General features: G+C 39.6%; 2 protein-coding genes across 3 annotated transcripts in view; one reads left to right on the top strand and one right to left on the bottom strand.

Moving 5' to 3' along the window:
• The first annotated feature begins 3,420 nt into the window (after positions 1-3,420).
• tbc1d7 (TBC1 domain family, member 7) lies at positions 3,421-14,669 on the top strand. Its single transcript, XM_034081023.2, has 8 exons — positions 3,421-3,701; positions 4,383-4,516; positions 5,807-5,887; positions 5,971-6,161; positions 7,596-7,733; positions 11,454-11,599; positions 12,672-12,801; positions 12,873-14,669. Exons 2-8 carry the CDS (start codon positions 4,405-4,407, stop codon positions 12,942-12,944), a joined length of 870 nt encoding a protein of 289 aa, XP_033936914.1. The 5' UTR covers positions 3,421-3,701; positions 4,383-4,404; the 3' UTR covers positions 12,945-14,669.
• phactr1 (phosphatase and actin regulator 1) overlaps positions 13,622-18,406 on the bottom strand; it is a 46,652-nt gene continuing 41,867 nt past the window's right edge. For both annotated transcript variants that reach the window (XM_034081022.2, XM_034081021.2), the window contains exons 8-13: positions 17,298-17,454; positions 16,396-16,451; positions 16,246-16,307; positions 15,444-15,584; positions 15,256-15,332; positions 13,622-14,930 (exon numbers count right to left, since the gene is read on the bottom strand). In XM_034081022.2, the coding sequence (XP_033936913.1) occupies positions 14,915-14,930; positions 15,256-15,332; positions 15,444-15,584; positions 16,246-16,307; positions 16,396-16,451; positions 17,298-17,454 (509 nt within the window). In that variant the 3' untranslated portion in view covers positions 13,622-14,914. The remainder of the gene's footprint in view (positions 14,931-15,255; positions 15,333-15,443; positions 15,585-16,245; positions 16,308-16,395; positions 16,452-17,297; positions 17,455-18,406) is intronic.

Below are 18,406 nucleotides of genomic sequence, written 5' to 3'. Positions count from 1 at the left end.
TTTTTATTTTTTCCGTGTGTTTATAAATTACCTCGAGGGCCGTACACGCCGTATACGGCCCGGAGGCCGGAGGTTCCCCACCCCTGCCGTAGAGTCTCACTCTGAGCGAGTGCTGCTCCAGCTGCTCTCGGCTTCGTCCATACTAATTCATTCATTCAATGCTCGCCGGTTCCGCGGTTCCACACTGTTTGTTGTGAGGAGTCTGATATATTTAGTATATTTATATTTTAGTGCGACAGCCACGGGTGACAGGCGCGTACGCGTCACAGGCAGCTTGCTGTTGCCAGATTGGGTGGTTTTCCGCATTATTTTGAAGCCTGTTTACTGTGTGTTTTAACTGGGGTTTCGGCTGAAAGGCATATGAAATCTGGCACACTTTTGAACGCCGTTATAATACAGTGCTGAGAATGAACGCACTTTTGAACGCCGTTATACAGCGCTGAGAATGAACGCGTTCTCAATTACGTTCATCGAGCGGAAATACAGTACGTTCAGTTCACGTTCGCCCAAAATATGAACGCGTTCATTGAACTCGTTCAGGTACATCACTGTTTATAGGTAACCCATAACATGTCCGTGTGGGAACAATAACCGCAACTGTAGTTCCAAGTTTGAATTATGTCCCAGTGGTTAAATAGGTGGTCACCACAATATACTGTAAAAAAGTATTATATTAACCTGTTAAGATTGTTTTACCTTCCCTTCTCTAAATAGTATTTTAACAAATATTTCTTGAGGGTTTTCACAATGAAATCAATAAAAGTGAATTTCTAATCAAATTTCAAAGTTACATTTATACAATTCATTAACATCTTAACGCAAACTTTCTTTGTAAAATGCATAATACTGATCATATTGATTCCAGAGTTGATGATTGTTGAAATTGAACATACATTAAACCAATCAGTATCATTGTAGTTGATGACTCAATATAGGCTACTTTATTTTTTACAAAACATCCACTCTTTCTCAATACACTCTCCCCAAGATCTACTTATTAAAATGAAAGATCAGGCGCAATAATTCTCTTACCAATTAGGCAGTTTGTTAAAACTATACTGGTTGTTTAAAAAAATAATTGTGTGTTGTATATGAGGAGAATAATTCTAACTATTTTCCTTGAAAGGTTCGTTTTGTTCTTTGCATTGTTTTAGCTCTGTTGTTGCTATGCTTTTAAAATGCTTGTGTACAAGTTATGGTTAAAATGAACACTGTCAAGACATTTTTTGTAGAAATTGACTCAAGTATTTTTGGGCCTCTGAAGGTATTTGGATTTGTTTCAAGTTAATACAATTGACAGGCACTATTGCCCCCTTTTGCCCCTAAAATAGGCTTAGAAATTATCGCCATATTCTTGCATACACATATTACAGATATGTTTTTTTATTCATTGTAGAATACTCATTTATTTTCAAGCTTTGCATTGGTAAAACAATAATGTTCTGTATACATTCATTTTTTAAATACCTATTTTGTGAAGGCAGGGATGCAAGGTTTGGTTACATATATTGACTTAAGTATTTTTTTCACTTTATCAGTTGTCAGCCATTGGGTTTTTTTTCCTTGGTGCTTTGGTTTTATAACAGTTTCCCAATATATCAAAAATAAAAGCTAACATTTGTCTTTTGCTCATATGGACTCATCTCTGTTCTTGTTCATGGTCTGTTTTCATACAACACTTTTTATTTAAAAAAATCAGGTTTATTACCCAGATGGTTTTTCTCATGCAAGACATTTGCTTGCTGTTTTGGAGCAAGAGAAATTTAAGATGAAAGTACTGAACATTCCAGAAACAAATATTAAAGGTAGAATACAAAAATTATACAATATAGAAAAAAAAGAAGATTTGCATTCAAAAATAAAAAGAGTATTACAAGTTAATGATTGTTAAGTTAAAGATGCAACTGAAACTAAATAATGCTTGACCAAAATGTCAGTGCCATATGTTTTAAATTTCTGATTGAGCCAAATTGGATACATTCAATTCAAATTCCATAACCTTTTTTAGGTTGTTACCATTATCAATCTTTAGCTTGTCTCAAACGAAATATGGTAGTGACTGAGTGACATGTAGTCTTTCCTGTGTGTCCAATAAGTGCATTGTTTACATCCGTAGGGTTTCCCGATTTAATTATCATTTTAAGGAGACATAGCAGAGAACAAATAGTTTAAATCACCTCTTAGATAAGCACTCTTTTATTTGCTAAAAATGTTATACAAGGTCTGTTCGTATTATCATGAGTCCAGAAGTACAACAAATCCATTTGGTTCAATTATACCCTTTGAGCACTCTTCAGTGGTGGGACGTGGACATGGGCAAGAATATATTTAAAATATATATATATTTGGGACCTTTATTATTTACTTTACTGGTTTGACCATACACTGTATGGGCCATTCTACCGAATTGGTTCAAAGTCAGGATGGAAATGTTTTGAAATTGTGTACGTTTTTTTCCCAAAACTTATGACAAAACACATCTAAATTACACATATCTAGTAAAAGAACCGTACATTGTATATCATATTTTCAGACTGTATTGGAATGTTCATCCTCTACCAAAAATGTTCACTACCGAAATATAGTACATATTGTAGTGCCGAGAGATATGGAGTCAGAGGCGGTGCATCGAAGGTGCAAAAGGGAACTTTAATGAGGAGCAGAAAAGGACATGTTGTCGGGTCGCAGCCCGGGTCGACAAGAGACAGAGCTAAGAGGGCACACACTATTTATAGGTAACCCATAACATGTCCGTGTGGGAACAATAACCGCAACTGTAGTTCCAAGTTTGAATTATGTCCCAGTGGTTAAATAGGTGGTCACCACAATATACTGTAAAAAAGTATTATATTAACCTGTTAAGATTGTTTTACCTTCCCTTCTCTAAATAGTATTTTAACAAATATTTCTTGAGGGTTTTCACAATGAAATCAATAAAAGTGAATTTCTAATCAAATTTCAAAGTTACATTTATACAATTCATTAACATCTTAACGCAAACTTTCTTTGTAAAATGCATAATACTGATCATATTGATTCCAGAGTTGATGATTGTTGAAATTGAACATACATTAAACCAATCAGTATCATTGTAGTTGATGACTCAATATAGGCTACTTTATTTTTTACAAAACATCCACTCTTTCGGTAGTGACCACAGTATTTTGTTCTCAAGGTTGTATCATATTCCCTCGATCTTAACTCATAAATGCCTTATGTTGGGAATATTACAAACACAAATGTTTTGGGGTCAATATAATCATTTTCTTTTTGAAGACATAACAATTGTTCATCCATAACCATTTAGAGTACAAACATTGCTAATTAATAATTAATAAAAGAGAACATTGACTTATAATTGGGATCCTTAAAGGCCATCAGTCGTAGGGAAAGTGAGCGTGAGTCTCGCGTTTTATTTCGACAGTGCCAACCGGAAGTGTCCTGATAATAACAACTCTGGTTAGCATGTAGCTAGCAGTCCTAAATGTGACTTGTGGACATGAAGCATTTGTCTGCAGTGCCTCGACAACGTGCACCTACATATCTAATAACATATGTATATTGTCGATAATGTTACAGATACAAACGCGTCGTACTTGTATCTGTAGCTAGCATTAATGTTAGCTCGTTACCTGAAGCTATGAAGTTAGCTTACTAGCGTAAAGCTAACCTTTATAGTCGTCTGAACACACCTGTGCAAGGTAGGAGTACTATTTATCTGACAAACATGTATCACTCTGTTGTAAAATGCTAAATTGTTGTGATGTACTAAATTAAGTTCGGCACATTTCGCTTGTCACTAAGTGACAACGATTAATACAACGAATTAAATAAGCAATAGAAAAAGCAGTAAACATTCATATATTATTTAAAGCTGGAACCATGTGTCTTCATTGCATGCTTGCGTGTATTAAGTTACTAGGTACTAAAGCTGACGAATGAATGTAGTTCAGTAAAAAGTCAATTTCTCTTTGATTTGGATTTCCCCCTGTAGTTGTAGTATTTCCAGATTCAAGGCGTTATTGTAATTTGTACATTAGCTACAGTGTAGATATGTCGTATGAAAAACGTAGGTCTTGGCTCCTTCAACAGCGCAACATAGGACATGGAACAAATAAAATAGATAGTGCAAGTAAATACAAATAAAATAGAAATAGTGCAAGAAGAGTCTATATAAAAGTAAATATAATATTTGGGTAACAAGTTTAAACTAAAAGTACTTCACATTGGTGCATAAGTACAGTATGTACGTATATATACTTAGTTTCACTCCACCACAACACACAACATTTGGTCGACTGTTTAATTTGTTTCCCTTTTAATATGCCACAGAAAATGTCATGTAAAAGTGCACGCTAAAGGTTTTTGGAAATGTTGTGTAGGTGTCATTTACCAGGTAAAAGAATGGCTGATGACCCTCAGAGAAATTTCCGCTCCGCATATTATGAGAAAGTGGGCTTCAGAGGAGTGGAGGAGAAGAAATCTCTGGAAATACTGCTCAAGGACAATCCCCTCGGTAGGTAACAGTTCTATATCACCAATATTAGTCTTTAAACATTGCTTCCAATCCACGCTGCCTGAAATTGGTGCATTCAGAAGAGTGCAGATCTCGACAAACTCTTTCACCACTGTCCTCGAACCACTACAAACAATGTTTTAACCATCACCAAGTGAATGTCCCAAAAATGATAATGTTGTTCGATTCATGTATAGTTGTTTGTGGCATGATAAAAATACCAACAAAATGTCGAGGAAATAAGTTATTAAATCTATTTAGATAGCCCCATATAAAAAAATTCACACTTGGATTAATTTTAAAATAATCCATATTATTTCTGATGAAACTGCTATTTTGTATCATTTATATTTAGTTAATATAAAGCACTTTGTCCTATATAGGCGCACAGTTGCAAACCCGCCCCTCTCAGTTTCAGCTGAGGCATGTGGAAGATGTTGAAGGAGCGAGTCTGCTATGTTTGGCTCCTTGCAATGAGAAATAAGCATTCAATGATGTTTTTGATATTTCATTTTTTTCTTTAACTTGTAACTAACCAAGACAACGAGAGTTCCAAACGGCTATAAATAAGCAGAAAAAAAGATAAGCCTGATTCGTTCAGTTCAGACCCGGAAGACTTAAATCCATGGGTTGGAATTTTATTAGTGAGGGCCATGACCCAGGTAAAAATATTAGGTTAATTACAAACATGTCTGCCTATCTTTAACAACATAAGTGTATCTTGAATTTCACTCCCCTGAAAAACACAGTTAAAGACACATATTCACATTTAAGAAATGAAAATGCGATTTTCAGGCGATATGTTGACCCAGTTTCGGCCCATCAGAGCAATATAGTATAATATGAATTGTGATGAAAACAATTATTCACGTTCTGCCATATCTGCTGATGCCTGTGTTGCTCAGGGTTGACCACCAGACTCACACACACAGTTGGCTCAAAGACCTGCGTTATGTCACAACTATCTCACATTCGCATACATAACGTTTATTTTCTTCCCATCAGCTTACTTTTAAAAATATGTTCAGGCCTACACGTTCTTTAAATATACATCCATGGCCTGCACATTGACAATATTAACACTGATTTCTCCCGGGGGAGCCAAACTCCTGGATCGAGGTGCCATGACGCCAGGTCTCGTTCAGTAGTATGTACGAGAGTTGAACCAGATGACACATATTGTTATTTCCACCCACTGCCATAACATTATTTCTCATTAGTTTGTGGTTAGGTTCTAGGGGCAGTAAGTCAGTCCTTGTCTTTTTACCATTGTTTTTTTTTTCCTAACAGATCTAGAAAAGCTGAGCACCTTCAGTCAGAGGTTCCCCCTCCCCTCTATGTACAGGATCCATGTGTGGAAGGTGTTGCTAGGTAAGACAAACACATATCACAGTAATGGCACGCACTACCAAATGTGCTCGCACAACCTATAATGCCAAACCTTTTTCCTGCAGGCATCTTACCCCCCCACAATGACTCTCACTCTCTGGTGGGAGGCTACAGGAAGGAGCAGTACCAGGACATCCTGGAGGCTCTGGAGGTGATGAGATACATCAACCCTTCCACTCCCTCCACCCACGTCTACCTGCGCATGTCCCAGCTGGAGACCCTGGTGCTCCCACGGTGCTCCGAGACCTCCGCTCCGGTAAGATGGATCGCACAGGGAGAAACATGTCCATATATGGGACTAATAAGGCACTAAAATGAGAAGAAAGTATGAATGTCGTACTGATGCATCACAAATAGGAGGTTGTAGGATGAGACATGTAACAGAACCAGAGGTCGCGTTAACCGAATATCTTTCGTCAATGACGGATTTTTTCTAACAATGACGGAAAAATCTGTAAGCAGTCCGTCATTTTGACAGATTAGAACACAACTCGGAACAGCGCCAAAATGCCCACCAGCGGCCCACATTATATTACATCCTACATTAGTGGCCCGGTCCACTGAGGGCGATCTACTGTACTCTACTGTAGTCTGTAAATATTATTTAGTCATTCACACCCCTGTCCAGTTGGTGACGTGTGTGTATATTAAGTAGCTATTGTCTAGTCTTGTTTTTGACCTCGTTGTTTAACCGGCTTTAGCAGTCGCAAAATGTTACGGCAGCTGATCGTCCGAAGCTTTTTTAATAAGCCCAGTAAATGGTGTGGATAAATGAGGTGAAAAGAGGGATTGATGCGGTGGAGGATGAAGGACAAGCCAGTAAGACTAAAACTGACAACGTTCAGCCAGCGGCAGAGGGGCAAGCAAGTGGCAAGGAGTTCAAGCGGGAGTACCGGGTTCAGTGGGAGCAAGAGTTTAATATGGCTGAGGAGGGAAGATGGCAAAATGTTCTGCGACATCTGTAGAAAAGCTAAGATGAGTAATAGATTTGTCCGAGGGTGCACAGCGATGCAGAAATCAGCGTTCAGGCTAGGCTACAGCAGGTCAATTGAGTTGTTGTAAATGTTTTGTTCATATTTTGATTGTAATTGTCTCATTTAAAAGATGGCATTGTTCATATTTGCGTGTTTAGGCACAATGGTCGTGGTGTTTTTAGCGGCCTCTGCCCCCCTCTGCTGTGCTGTCAGTGCAGGAACAAATAAATCATTCATGTTCGTGTTGACATGAAAAGTGACCACACGGTCGGTGTCTCTGTTCATCTTTTTTTCTCTCCATGCCCTTAAAAGTTCTGTATGAATCATTAAAAGAATGAATGAACATTTGCTGCTCAGTACCCAAACATAAATATTAAATAGGCTATGTCTCATCTCATCATTAAAACATGAAAAATAAAATGACGGGTAATAATGGATTATGACGGACATTTTACGATCATGTCCGTCAAAATGACGGACAACGAAAAAGTCTAACGCAACCACTGAACAGAACTAAAGTTTCAAACTGAATTATGAATGTCACTTTTCTTAATTTTTTCTAAGCATGGGTACCTTAAAAAAAAGGTTTACATTTTTATATATATATACAGTTGTATTTACAACTGTCTAAACTTGGGTGTTGATGTGTGTCCTGTGGCTGCCACCTCTTAAAATGTGTGTTAATAATGACGGGGTGTGTTGCTTTCTCCTCTCAGGATGAAGAGAACGAGGACTTCCTCTCCATCAGTCGAGCCATGGAGGAGATCGTAGACGATCCTATCGACTGTTACTGGCTCATCAAGTGTTTCATCCATCAGTTCAACACGAAGTTTGGAGACTCTGTACCCCACCTTGTGAGTGTTGCATTTAGCTTGAAGCATAAAGTAACACTTTTTTTGTTTGAAAATGAATTGAATAGCCAAAAAAAAGAGTTTGCTTCCTTCAGTGATTATATTATTCACTGCTACCAAACCGTAATGTGACAAGGGTTGTAATAAGGGCTACACAATTCATCAACATGTTATCAAAATATCAATATGGGCTAGTACAATTTCCAAATCTACAGAAATCTCCTTGTTTGCTACAGACCCCCTTAAAATGTGATTGCTTTAATATATTTTTCAAACTGTATCATTCCCTCTGTTATCACAAATCTAATCGCGATTGCAATATCTGTCAAAAATAATCGCAATAAGTACATTTTTCAAATTGCTACCCTAGTTGTAATGTAATTGTTTACAAAATTCACGTCTCTTGTATATTTTTAAAGCAATATTAGTGGAAGTCTTTGGTATGTTCAATGTTCTTAATGTATAAGATAATTATTTTTTATATATTCCTTGTCAAGTTGTGAACATGACACTCATACTGTAAGAGGTATCCTGGTCCATGTCATGGCCATTTCTACTGGTCATAATTCCATTGACTAGAATAGATTTACATTGTTCCAAACTCACATTGGTTTCTCATACAGCCTCTCCGTATAGTGTGTGTATTCACTCTCTGTCCTAAACGGCTTGTTGGAGCTCCTGCCGCCCCCCCTCCCTGTGAGCCCACTGTGCTCTGATTGGTCAGCTCGTGTTCTGATGAGTCCACCACCGTTACAGCAGAACATCAGTGATTATGTGTTACAATGGCGTTTGTTAGCAACCAGAACATGACACCAGTAATGACAAACCGATGAGAATGCTGCGTGGGGTCTGGGTGCCGTGTTGGCGGGACGTTGCGGGGCTCGCTGCTGGAGCGGACAGTGTGAGCTGGATTCATTTCCTGGTTGCTGCTTGGGGTCTGCGAGACATCACGAATTGACACGGGATGCTGAGGGGGGCTGCAGCACCCCCATCTGCGAGGCTCCACTAGCACAAGAAAACAAAAAGCAGAAAAAATAAAGTGTAAGAACGAAAAAGTTATGAAGAATGAGAGGATAAAATAGTAAAAAAAAGGGAGGTGTGTGTGTGTGTGTGTGTGTAGTGTGTGTGTGTGTGTGCTGTGTGTGTGTGTGTGTGTGCTGTGTGTGTGTGTGTGTGTGTGTGTGTGTGTGTGTGTGTGTGTGTGTGTGTTGTGTGTGTGTGTGTGTGTGTGTGTGTGTGTGTGTGTGTGTGTGTGTGTGTGTGTGTGTGTGTGTGTGTGGTGTGTGTGTGTGTGTGTGTGATGTGTGTGTGTGTGTGTGTGTGTGTGTGTGTGTGTGTGTGTGGTGTGTGTGTGTGTTGTGTGTGTGTGTGTGTGTCCACGGATTGGTCCATTTGGGTTCTGGGGCAGCACAGACAGGTCTTTTCTGTGTTAGTTTTACTCTCTACAGCAGTGGTACTCAACCTTGTCCTAATCAGGAGCCACATTGACGAAAAAATATTTTTGCAAGAGCCACAATCCAAAAACGCTCCTTTCCTCCCTGAAACCATTATGCATTTGAGAATATGGATAATAGTAATATGCATGGGCGGCGCCAGGATGTTTTTGCTGCAGAGCTTAGCAGTTGCTATATATGACAGCACGGCGTTGCTAGTTAATTTTCAAAATAAACAACAATACCAGTGGGCCAAGCACGAGCCTGTTCATATTGTAGCATTCACCGCTATTCAAGATCACTCAAGCCTTCAATGTCAAAATGTTCTCTTTATTTACAGAACCAATTCAATAGTGTAACACTCATGACTTTCACGTAACACACACCGGAAAACGCACACACAACACAACACCTGGAAGGGGCGGTCTCTCCCTAACTCCCACCAACAAACATTGCCTAATAACGCAATTTTCCTCCTCTCTGGCCTCATTATTTGGACTCTCCTCCTTCCTCTCCTACTCCTTCATCCTCCTCCCTCCTCCTCCTCCTCTCCCTCCTCGTCCTCCTCCTCATTCTCAGTTCTCTTCTCCTCATTCACAATTCCCCGTGTTAGATCTCACTGTCAGCACGCCTCGAACAATGCGCCATGTCGGAAAATATAACACATTCTTGATTCATTTAAAATGACCATTTGTAACTGAGAGGAGTGACTGCTCATTTCTGCCGAGATGCTCAAAGGGTGAGACGCTGTGTCTGAGAATCACTGACTAGCAGAATGTGTATATTCTGGAGTGGAGCTCTGCAGAGAGCAGGGTGGAGGAAATGAGGGCAGTGGATCATCACGGTGCGGAGAGCAGCGCTAGTTCCACTGCAGCTCGTGGTAGCAGCTAGCTGGTCCTGCTGCTGCGGGTGCAGTGGGTCAGTTGGCGGGGGGCACCTGGTCTTCGTGGTCCCAATCCTCCGGTTTTCATAGTGAACATCGGGATCCTTGTGGATAGCAGGGTTGTCCGTCTGGACCGGCTCCGTTGGAGATCGCGGTCGTTTACGCTGACTTGTGACTGTGAGAAATGTTTCCATTTTCGATCTACTGAGAATTAGCAAAGTAACAGTTCACGCAGTAAATTACAACGACCCGCCCCTGATAGATCCCGCGAAAATGTATCATATTTATACACATTCTCGCGGGCTGCGAGAATGTGTATAAATATGATACATTTTCATATCAAAACAATGGGGTTGCTAAGCCGTTGCTAGGCCAATTGTTGGAGTTGCTATAGCAACTCCTAGATACCCCCTGGCGCCGCCCCTGGTAATATGTTACTAAGGAATGAAAAGCATAATGTACAGTGCAATAACTGTGATTTATTATTTTCACTGCAACCACAAACACACATTGCTGACTGCCCATAACAACAGATAACAGACAGCATGCCCTCCTAGCTAGAGTAGAGTAGAATCCGACAGTTGAATTTTTTTTGCCTCTCGTTCCAGGTCTTTTTTCTCAGGAAACAACGTTGAACAAGCCAGCAGTATGCAATCCTTCACCATTTCTCCATCAGTATATGGCTTCATCTTTTTCATCAGTTCAAGTTTTTTTGAGCAGTTCGGTTCTGTTTGAGTCTCGCCAGCTTTTCCGCCCTCAGCTCTCCACCTTTCGGAAAGTCGGTACTGAACTTCGGGTGTTTTGTGTCGTGATGGCGCTGCAAATTGGACCTTTTTAAATTGTGAAATGACGTTGTCACAAAGCAGGCAGATGCATTTTCCCGAACCGGTGGAGACGAAGAAAAACTCGAGTTCCCAGTCCTCTTTAAATGTTCGATATTCCTCTTCATATTTTCGTTACCTATATTCCTTTGCCATTTTTGCATAGTGCTGTAAGCTAGTTTTCCCAGTGTGACGGAGCAATTATCTCGCGCACCTGCAATCAGAGCGCGAAACCTGAAATAATTTGTGATTGGTTGTTCAGAGGGATGGGGGGGGCGGCTTAATAGACTGATGTGTGTGATGACTGATGTGTGACTTGTGAGTGATAATGAAATGTTGATGAATTCTGCTGACAATGTTTTTTTATTTATTTTTTTATTTTATATTATAAGTGGGACTTAAAAGAGCCGCAACTAGTCTTAAAGGAGCCGCATGCCCCCTTCATAACACAAGGGGACGGGAAAGAACCCGAAAAGCATGACATGGGACCTTTAATGAAAACTGTCATGACTCAGGAGTTTAAATTACTTTATTGTTATACCTGCGTTATGAATGAAGGTTTGTTGTCTCCCCTGTTGCGGTGCAGCCGAAGAGCCTGGAGCACTATCTGAGTCAGGAGGAGCCTCGGCTGCTGACCCACCTGAAGACCAGTGGGACCCTCGCCCAGCTGCCCTACGGCCTCTGGTTCAGACGTTGCTTCGCCGGCTGCCTGCCCGAGTCCAGCCTGCAGAGGTGCGTTCACTGTCCACAGCGCACGCCTGACTTCGGCACACGCTTTTCTATCCTCAGCAGTCTGATATGTGCAAAACCTGTATTATATTATTCAGGCTTTTCTGAAAGATCTTTGAACCACATTTCAAGTGGTGAACATATTCCGATCTTTTAAGTAAAAGATGCAATGCTACGGTTAAAAAAATATTCTGGTAAAGGTAAACGACTAAATATACTTAAAAAGGTGCAAATGTGTATGTTATGCATTGATTATAATTATGAATCCAATATTTATATATTTAAGTTTATCACTTCGATCTAACAGCTGGTAAAGGTGGACCTGTTTTCAACAAATGTATATTCTGTCTGACCTATAATAATCATATACACTTAATATATTTTATATTCTGCATTAATAATCAGAACATTTAATGAACCTTAAGCCTGTGAAAACCATATTTTCAAAATGAGACATTCTACATGTTTTCTATTGATGGAAGTACTTGTAGTAAAATTAGCAGCTTCATAATTAAAACTCCTGCATTCAAATTCCTAATCAAGTCAAACAAGCCTCAACATGTACCTAATGTAAGTACTGTATGTATTATGCAAAATGTATAATACATTAAAATACTTGCCGCATTGTTTGGTACTTTATAGTTGCATTGTTATAAATTAAGCTATAATAGAAATGAATACAAAGAAAAAGTACCTCAAATTGTACTTAAAGGTAGGGTAGGTCGTGCTTTTTCCAGTAGGCTACTACGGCTTCCACAGATGACATTTTTGTATGTATTTATTGTCAAAGCATTTAATGAATTCCTTGCTATCGGGATGTTAAGAGCGTTCCATGGAATATAACAAGTGTTTCTGAAGTGAATGACCTACCCCACCTTTAAGAGTAAAAATGCTCTACACATTTCTGCCTCATTTGGTGCCTGTTCTAGAAAGATGTCAGATGAAATGACAGATTTTGCCCAACTCACATTTGTCTCTCTATTTATTAAGCCCGTTTGCTAATTCCACATGAGTAGACTTTCGTTACATCTTGACCTTACATCTACTTGTTGAATGACCCTCTGATGATTGTCAGGGTGTGGGACAAGGTGATCAGCGGCTCGTGTAAGATCCTGGTGTTCGTGGCCCTGGAGATTCTGCTCAGCTATAAGATCATGCTGATGGGAATCAGCCGGCCTGAAGGCGCGGTGAGGTTCCTGTGCAATGTGAGTGAACCACAGCCAACACCACTGTCCTCTTCTAGGTGAAAACCCTCACCATGTGTTTTCTCTTCCAGATACCGCAGGAGAACACGGACGCCATCGTAACTAAAGCCATCGACTTGTGGCACAAATACTGCTTACAATAATATATATATTCTTTCTTTTTGTTTTCTCACTCATAACAAAGTATACAAATAAATGAATAATTCTCAAATAGTCCGTCATGTTCAACAGGGGCAAGAAGAAGCTTAAAAAACTGTTCTGGTCCTACCCCCTCTAGCATACATTTTGCTTATAAATAAGTTAATTTGTTTTTTACAAAACAATCAGAAAGAAATTACTTTTACAATTACAATAAATAACAAATGGGATTGTACAGGTCCTGTTTATAACCAGTCATGATTTGGCACTTAAATAATACTTTCAGTTTAGATAGACTTGTACAATATTTCAGTGCATCGTTAGTTATTCCACAGACTAACATCTTTTGATGAGATGCTATGCAGTTTGCCATTTGTTCGTACGGGTGGCTTTTTGAAAATGCAGTTTCCTCTCAGCATGCTTTCTCTCCGTGTGAAAAGATAAGGTGCTGTCCCAGGACAGAGCACAAACTCTTAACTCCACTGAGACTACGGATTTGTCTCCGCATGACTGGACAGAAATCTCATCATGGGCTGCTTTTAATAAGCCCCAGGATTTAGGAGCCAATCCAATACATCCCAGCTCTCCCCAAAGAATGATCCACTGTTTGTGGAAAGGACACTGAAAACAGCTGCTATACAGAGGATGCACAACATCTGTTTAGAAAAAAGGCACGGATTCATAAACTTATTTTCTTTAATAAGTTTCTTTCTTTAAGAAACATCTTACATCATAGAAGACAATAAATTAATACCCACATGCAGTTGTTCTGCTTTACAAAAAAACATTTGAAAAGTCTTGTTTACTTTCTTTGCTATTTAGTATTTACAAGTCTTAGAATTCTGAGAACAGTTTTAAACGTACAAGAGACCGCTCGTACTGACACACTCACTCACAGATCAAGTCCTCCCAATAATAAGGTAAAAACTGGCAATTATCTAATGTGGACCTAAACCATCAAAAGTAAGCTGGCAGGTTTTCATTTTCTGTGCCACCACTGACAATAAAAAAAGAAAGTCTGTTTTTTTGAAGTTCTGCAACTTTGTACTGTGTCGACAGTCTATCAACGAAACAAGTTAATTTGGCAACGTTCAAATCCCTGTAAACAATACGGTAGGCACAGTGACAGTCATTCTGGGATGCATTCAAGATCGCAACTTCAACAGGAAGTCAAGTTGCTTTGGCTTAAAGTGGGGATCAAAAGTGTGAACACATTGAGCTCTTGAATGCAGACCATTAACACAAAACGATCAGGCTGTGAAGTTATTGCTCAGTTAATGTGTTTTAACTTATTACATTTGTTTCTGTTACTGTCTTGAAAAGAGAATTATGTTATATTTTAGGTCATTTTGGCTTAAAATGCCTACAGATATGAATTCCTCTGGCAAAATGTGAAACGATCACTAACTTGTTAGACGCTTTTATCCAAAGCGACTTACATACTCAATACAGTGGACAATCCCCACAGGAGCAATTTGTAGTGAAGTGTCTCAGGGACACAACGACGTGCTGACTGCAGTGGGACTCGAACTTGTTGCCCCCTGATTCGAAGTCCAGCACTCTATCCACTGAGCCACAGCCGCCCCATTGAGATGTCTTCTGTGGAATAATACCGTGCCAACACAAACCCAAAGGATATAAAGTCCATTTAAGGAGTGACATTATGGTGAAAGGCAAGAAAACAATCCATGTGTAAAAAAGAAAAATAAAGTCCTTTCTTCAACTCCTTGGCACAGATTCTGTGTTTCATTTCAAGCGCCCTGTTCAGAAACAAAAGTGCTGCAAAGTAAACAAGTTGCGGCTTCATCTTAAAATAAATGAAACCCTTTTGAATATCAAGAAGTGTGTAAAATCTCCACGGAAGAGAGACTGATCCATTTGTACTTCAGGTACAGTCCGTCAGTGTGAGGGCAGCAGGTGGCAGTCTGGACACTTGAGGCATGGTGTGAGTATAAAAGCACAAGACTGACCCATCTTACGGCCGATGAAACCTGCAGAGAAAAGGAGGAACTTCATAGAAATGCTGTGGTTTTTCACCATACCACTAATCATGATAGACTTGTTAAGTTAATATGCATTTCAAAACTAACAGTTTAGTTTTTTGAAAAGTAATACAAAAATGTCATAGTGGAGTATATTGAACATTTTAAAGTATGCCAAAAATGTCATAGTGTGTCGAGAAACTTGAAAAAAATCATGGTATTATATGGCGAAAAATATACAAAAGTAATACTATAGTATGTCAAAAAGGTATAAATAGTAGTAATAGTAATTTTTAAGCATGTTCAAAAATATGCATAAACACTAAACTGTTACCTGGTCAGATGACGGCTGGACTCGTGCACCTCCATCTCTGTGCTCTTAAACTCATTCAGCTCCTTCCTGATGGCAGCCTGAACAACACAGGGAAACACTCATGGACCCACAGTATAAACTATGCACAGACAGCTTGAATCCAGAGTAAAGGATCAGCTGGTTTTGATTGACATGTTTGTTAGTTTCACCTTATCAGCAGCAGTGAGCCGGGTCCACGGCTTGTCGGCTCGGCGGTCGTAGTCCTGAGCCTCGGCGACCTCCACGTAGTCACTGAAGCGGATCAAGATCTTCGCCTCCCTCAGCTCCTCCACTGTGGGCCTCTGGCTGAGCTGCAGGGTGCAAAAAGAAAGAGGAGGCGGTTTGTCAACATGTTGAAGAATATCTGTGTGCTCTAATGTGCCAGGTTTGTGACTGAAAACTAACTGGTTCATTTAACTGGCCGATTTAAAATAAAGAAAGGGAAAAGCTTTGTTTTTGTATGTTCAAAAATAATGATAGTTTCTAATAAATAAAATGTAAGTATGAAGTGAATCTAATTTCTTTCTTTGTATAAGTAAAGTTAAATATTAAATGAAATAGTACAAAGCACTCAGATGTTGCACACTTCTTTCATCTTCTTTCTTTTATGACAATATCTGTTAAGTAGTTTTAAAGATATCTTCTTGGACAAAAACACTATGGCCATGGAAGAAAATAAACCAAATAATAAAAAAACACTATTTATTGAAATAATTGTTATTTACAACACAATGTGCTGAAAAACATTTGTATAACATCAAATCTATGGATAAGTGGCTTTATCCATCAATACATATCATTTGTGAAATGGTCACACACAATAACAGGGTGATGCAATAGATATTATCCTTTCAAAATGGGCTTCTGATGGGTGGTAGTCACCACAGCAACCATGTTTATATTTCTAGCTGGGGTCATAAACAAACACTCCCATCATGTATACTGAGGTGTCCATCTCCACCTCTGTCTTACCTTTTTGGACAGATGTCTCTTGATCTCCCTCTTCTCCTCCTGTTCATCGATATCGTTTCGAGCTGGAAGGAAGGAGAAAGAGAGGGTCATCATCACACACTGGGATTATTATTATTACTAGTTTCTCTTACAGTGTGTACATGTACTTACGTTTGAGGATATTCCTCTGCGCAAGTTCCTCTGCCGACGGCCGTTGACTTAATCGTCTGAAAACATGAAAGGCGTGTCGATGTCAGGAGTGTGTGTGCTTCCAGATCATCATCACTGTGCGAGATGTACGCATTATCTTACACAAGCAGAGGAGCCGACTGCATGGGATGTCCTTTTTCATGAGGTAGTATTTTGTGGATTTACAAGTCGTCTATATCTATCTCTAAGGTGGAGCAGCGATTCAGACAGTGGGTAGGATGATTGATAGAGAGTGAGAAGTAAAGGTATGCTGTATGTGCAGATATGCTGCTTTAGTGTGCTCTAAAATGTAAAATAATAACATATAAACATTTATTTTACCCAAAGAAGCAAATTATGCTCTTGTAAAATGTAATGTGAATTTATTTGACTGGAACTTGACATGTTCCTGAATCCTTGAATAAGATGTGTATTAAAGTATTTAGATATTTTTAAAAGTAAATATTTTTTTTGAAGAGCTTTAATAATGTACCATTATGAATGATTAGCGTTAATGTTATGTGGTTAGATATGGAAACATTCTTGTATCCAAACTGGCTTATTTCACAAAAAATGTACACTTTTTTTCAGCTTTCATACATCATTCAAACTATACCCCACTTTAATTGTCTTGGCATATAATTGTTTTGTAGCTGCTCCTCAACTTTAATCTCCCGCCCCCCCTCCCTCTCTCTCTCTCTCCCCCCCTCCCTCCTGCCTGCATTATGACTCATCATCTGCTCCCTTTAGGAGCCAGGTCACATCTATCACAGTGGATATGGGTTAAAGCAGTCTGCGGGGGCCCGGCCTGCGTGTGGGGTGATGTTGGTCACATGATGAAGGGCCTGTGATATCTCTTAGAACCACTGTTCTCAGCAGCTCACCTGGTCAGTTTGGTGGCCGTCTGTTGTCGAGACTCGTATCTCTGTTGGTCCGACTGCATGGGCAGGATGTTTTTGTCCTCCAGGTCCCTCAGCGTTGGACGGTTATTCAGCTTGATGGCTAAAGAGTCCTTTCGTAACACCTTCATGGCCAGTGTGCCTACAATGGAGCAACATGGATGAGGTTCAAGGTTCTTTATTTGTCATACGAACATAGCTACAGAGTAGTTATGTCGATGAAAATCTTAGGTCACAGGCTTCTCCAACAGTGCAACACGATAATACAGACAAATATAGTACAAGTAAATATTAAAAAGTAAATACAAAAAGAAAAATAGTTTAAAAAAAGTGAAATAAGAGTCTGTGTATGATGAGATGTATCAGTACTCGTATCACAAGCTCACTGGAAGGAGCCTGTATAGATTTCCTTCCAGTTCCTAACACTCTTTTGTTGGTTGTTTATCACTGTTCTTTATTTTGATTTTATTGTTTTATTTCCCCCCAAAAAAAGCAGAAACGTATCCGCCCCTTGATTAATTTAGATGCTGGATAACGATGTGATAGCTCACTCTTCTAAGTGCTTGTTTCCCCTAAAATCCACAATAAGGTTACAAAGAATCCAACATCGGCAATGTTAAAGGAGTCGAGTCGCTTGGAAGTCACAGTCCTACGGATCATTTGAACCCTGCAGCTCAATGCGGTTGTTCAGCCTCTTTTAGCCCATTATTTGAAGTGTACAGCATTCAAGCCAACACGTCACGATAGAGCTGGGTTGACGACATGCATACAAACAATTATCAGCCGCAAACTTCTGGAGTCGAAACACAATGAAATACGGAAGAGCTGGAGCTTGATGGCAAACACTGATGTTTTTTTTGACGTGACAGCCAGAGAATTCCCAAGACGTGTGCTGTGCCACGAGGTGACGCAGCAATTGCCCAACCAATTCTGAAGATCTCTACCCCAGACCCCTGTACTCGGCTAGTACCCCAGACCCCTGTACTCGGCTAGTTCTGAGAGAATAATCAACATTGTGCATAGCAAGATAAAACAGGCAAAGCACAATAACACCTCCATCAGCTGACGCCAACAGGCAGGAACAGGGAGACAAC

This window comes from Pseudochaenichthys georgianus, chromosome 4, assembly GCF_902827115.2.
Source record: "Pseudochaenichthys georgianus chromosome 4, fPseGeo1.2, whole genome shotgun sequence".
Taxonomy (NCBI): Eukaryota; Metazoa; Chordata; class Actinopteri; order Perciformes; family Channichthyidae; genus Pseudochaenichthys; species Pseudochaenichthys georgianus.
The sequence above is the reverse complement of the archived record's forward strand: the minus strand, read 5'-3'. Positions and strand labels throughout refer to the sequence as shown.

What these genes read in the sequence shown, in the direction of transcription:
- tbc1d7 (XM_034081023.2), top strand. Translation starts at nt 4,405, where the DNA reads ATGGCTGATGACCCTCAGAGAAATTTCCGCTCCGCATATTATGAGAAA. An exon ending in GCTCAAGGACAATCCCCTCG is followed by an intron (nt 4,517 to 5,806) that starts GTAGGTAACAGT and finishes TTTTCCTAACAG; the next exon opens with ATCTAGAAAAGCTGAGCACC. An exon ending in CCCGAGTCCAGCCTGCAGAG is followed by an intron (nt 11,600 to 12,671) that starts GTGCGTTCACTG and finishes GATGATTGTCAG; the next exon opens with GGTGTGGGACAAGGTGATCA.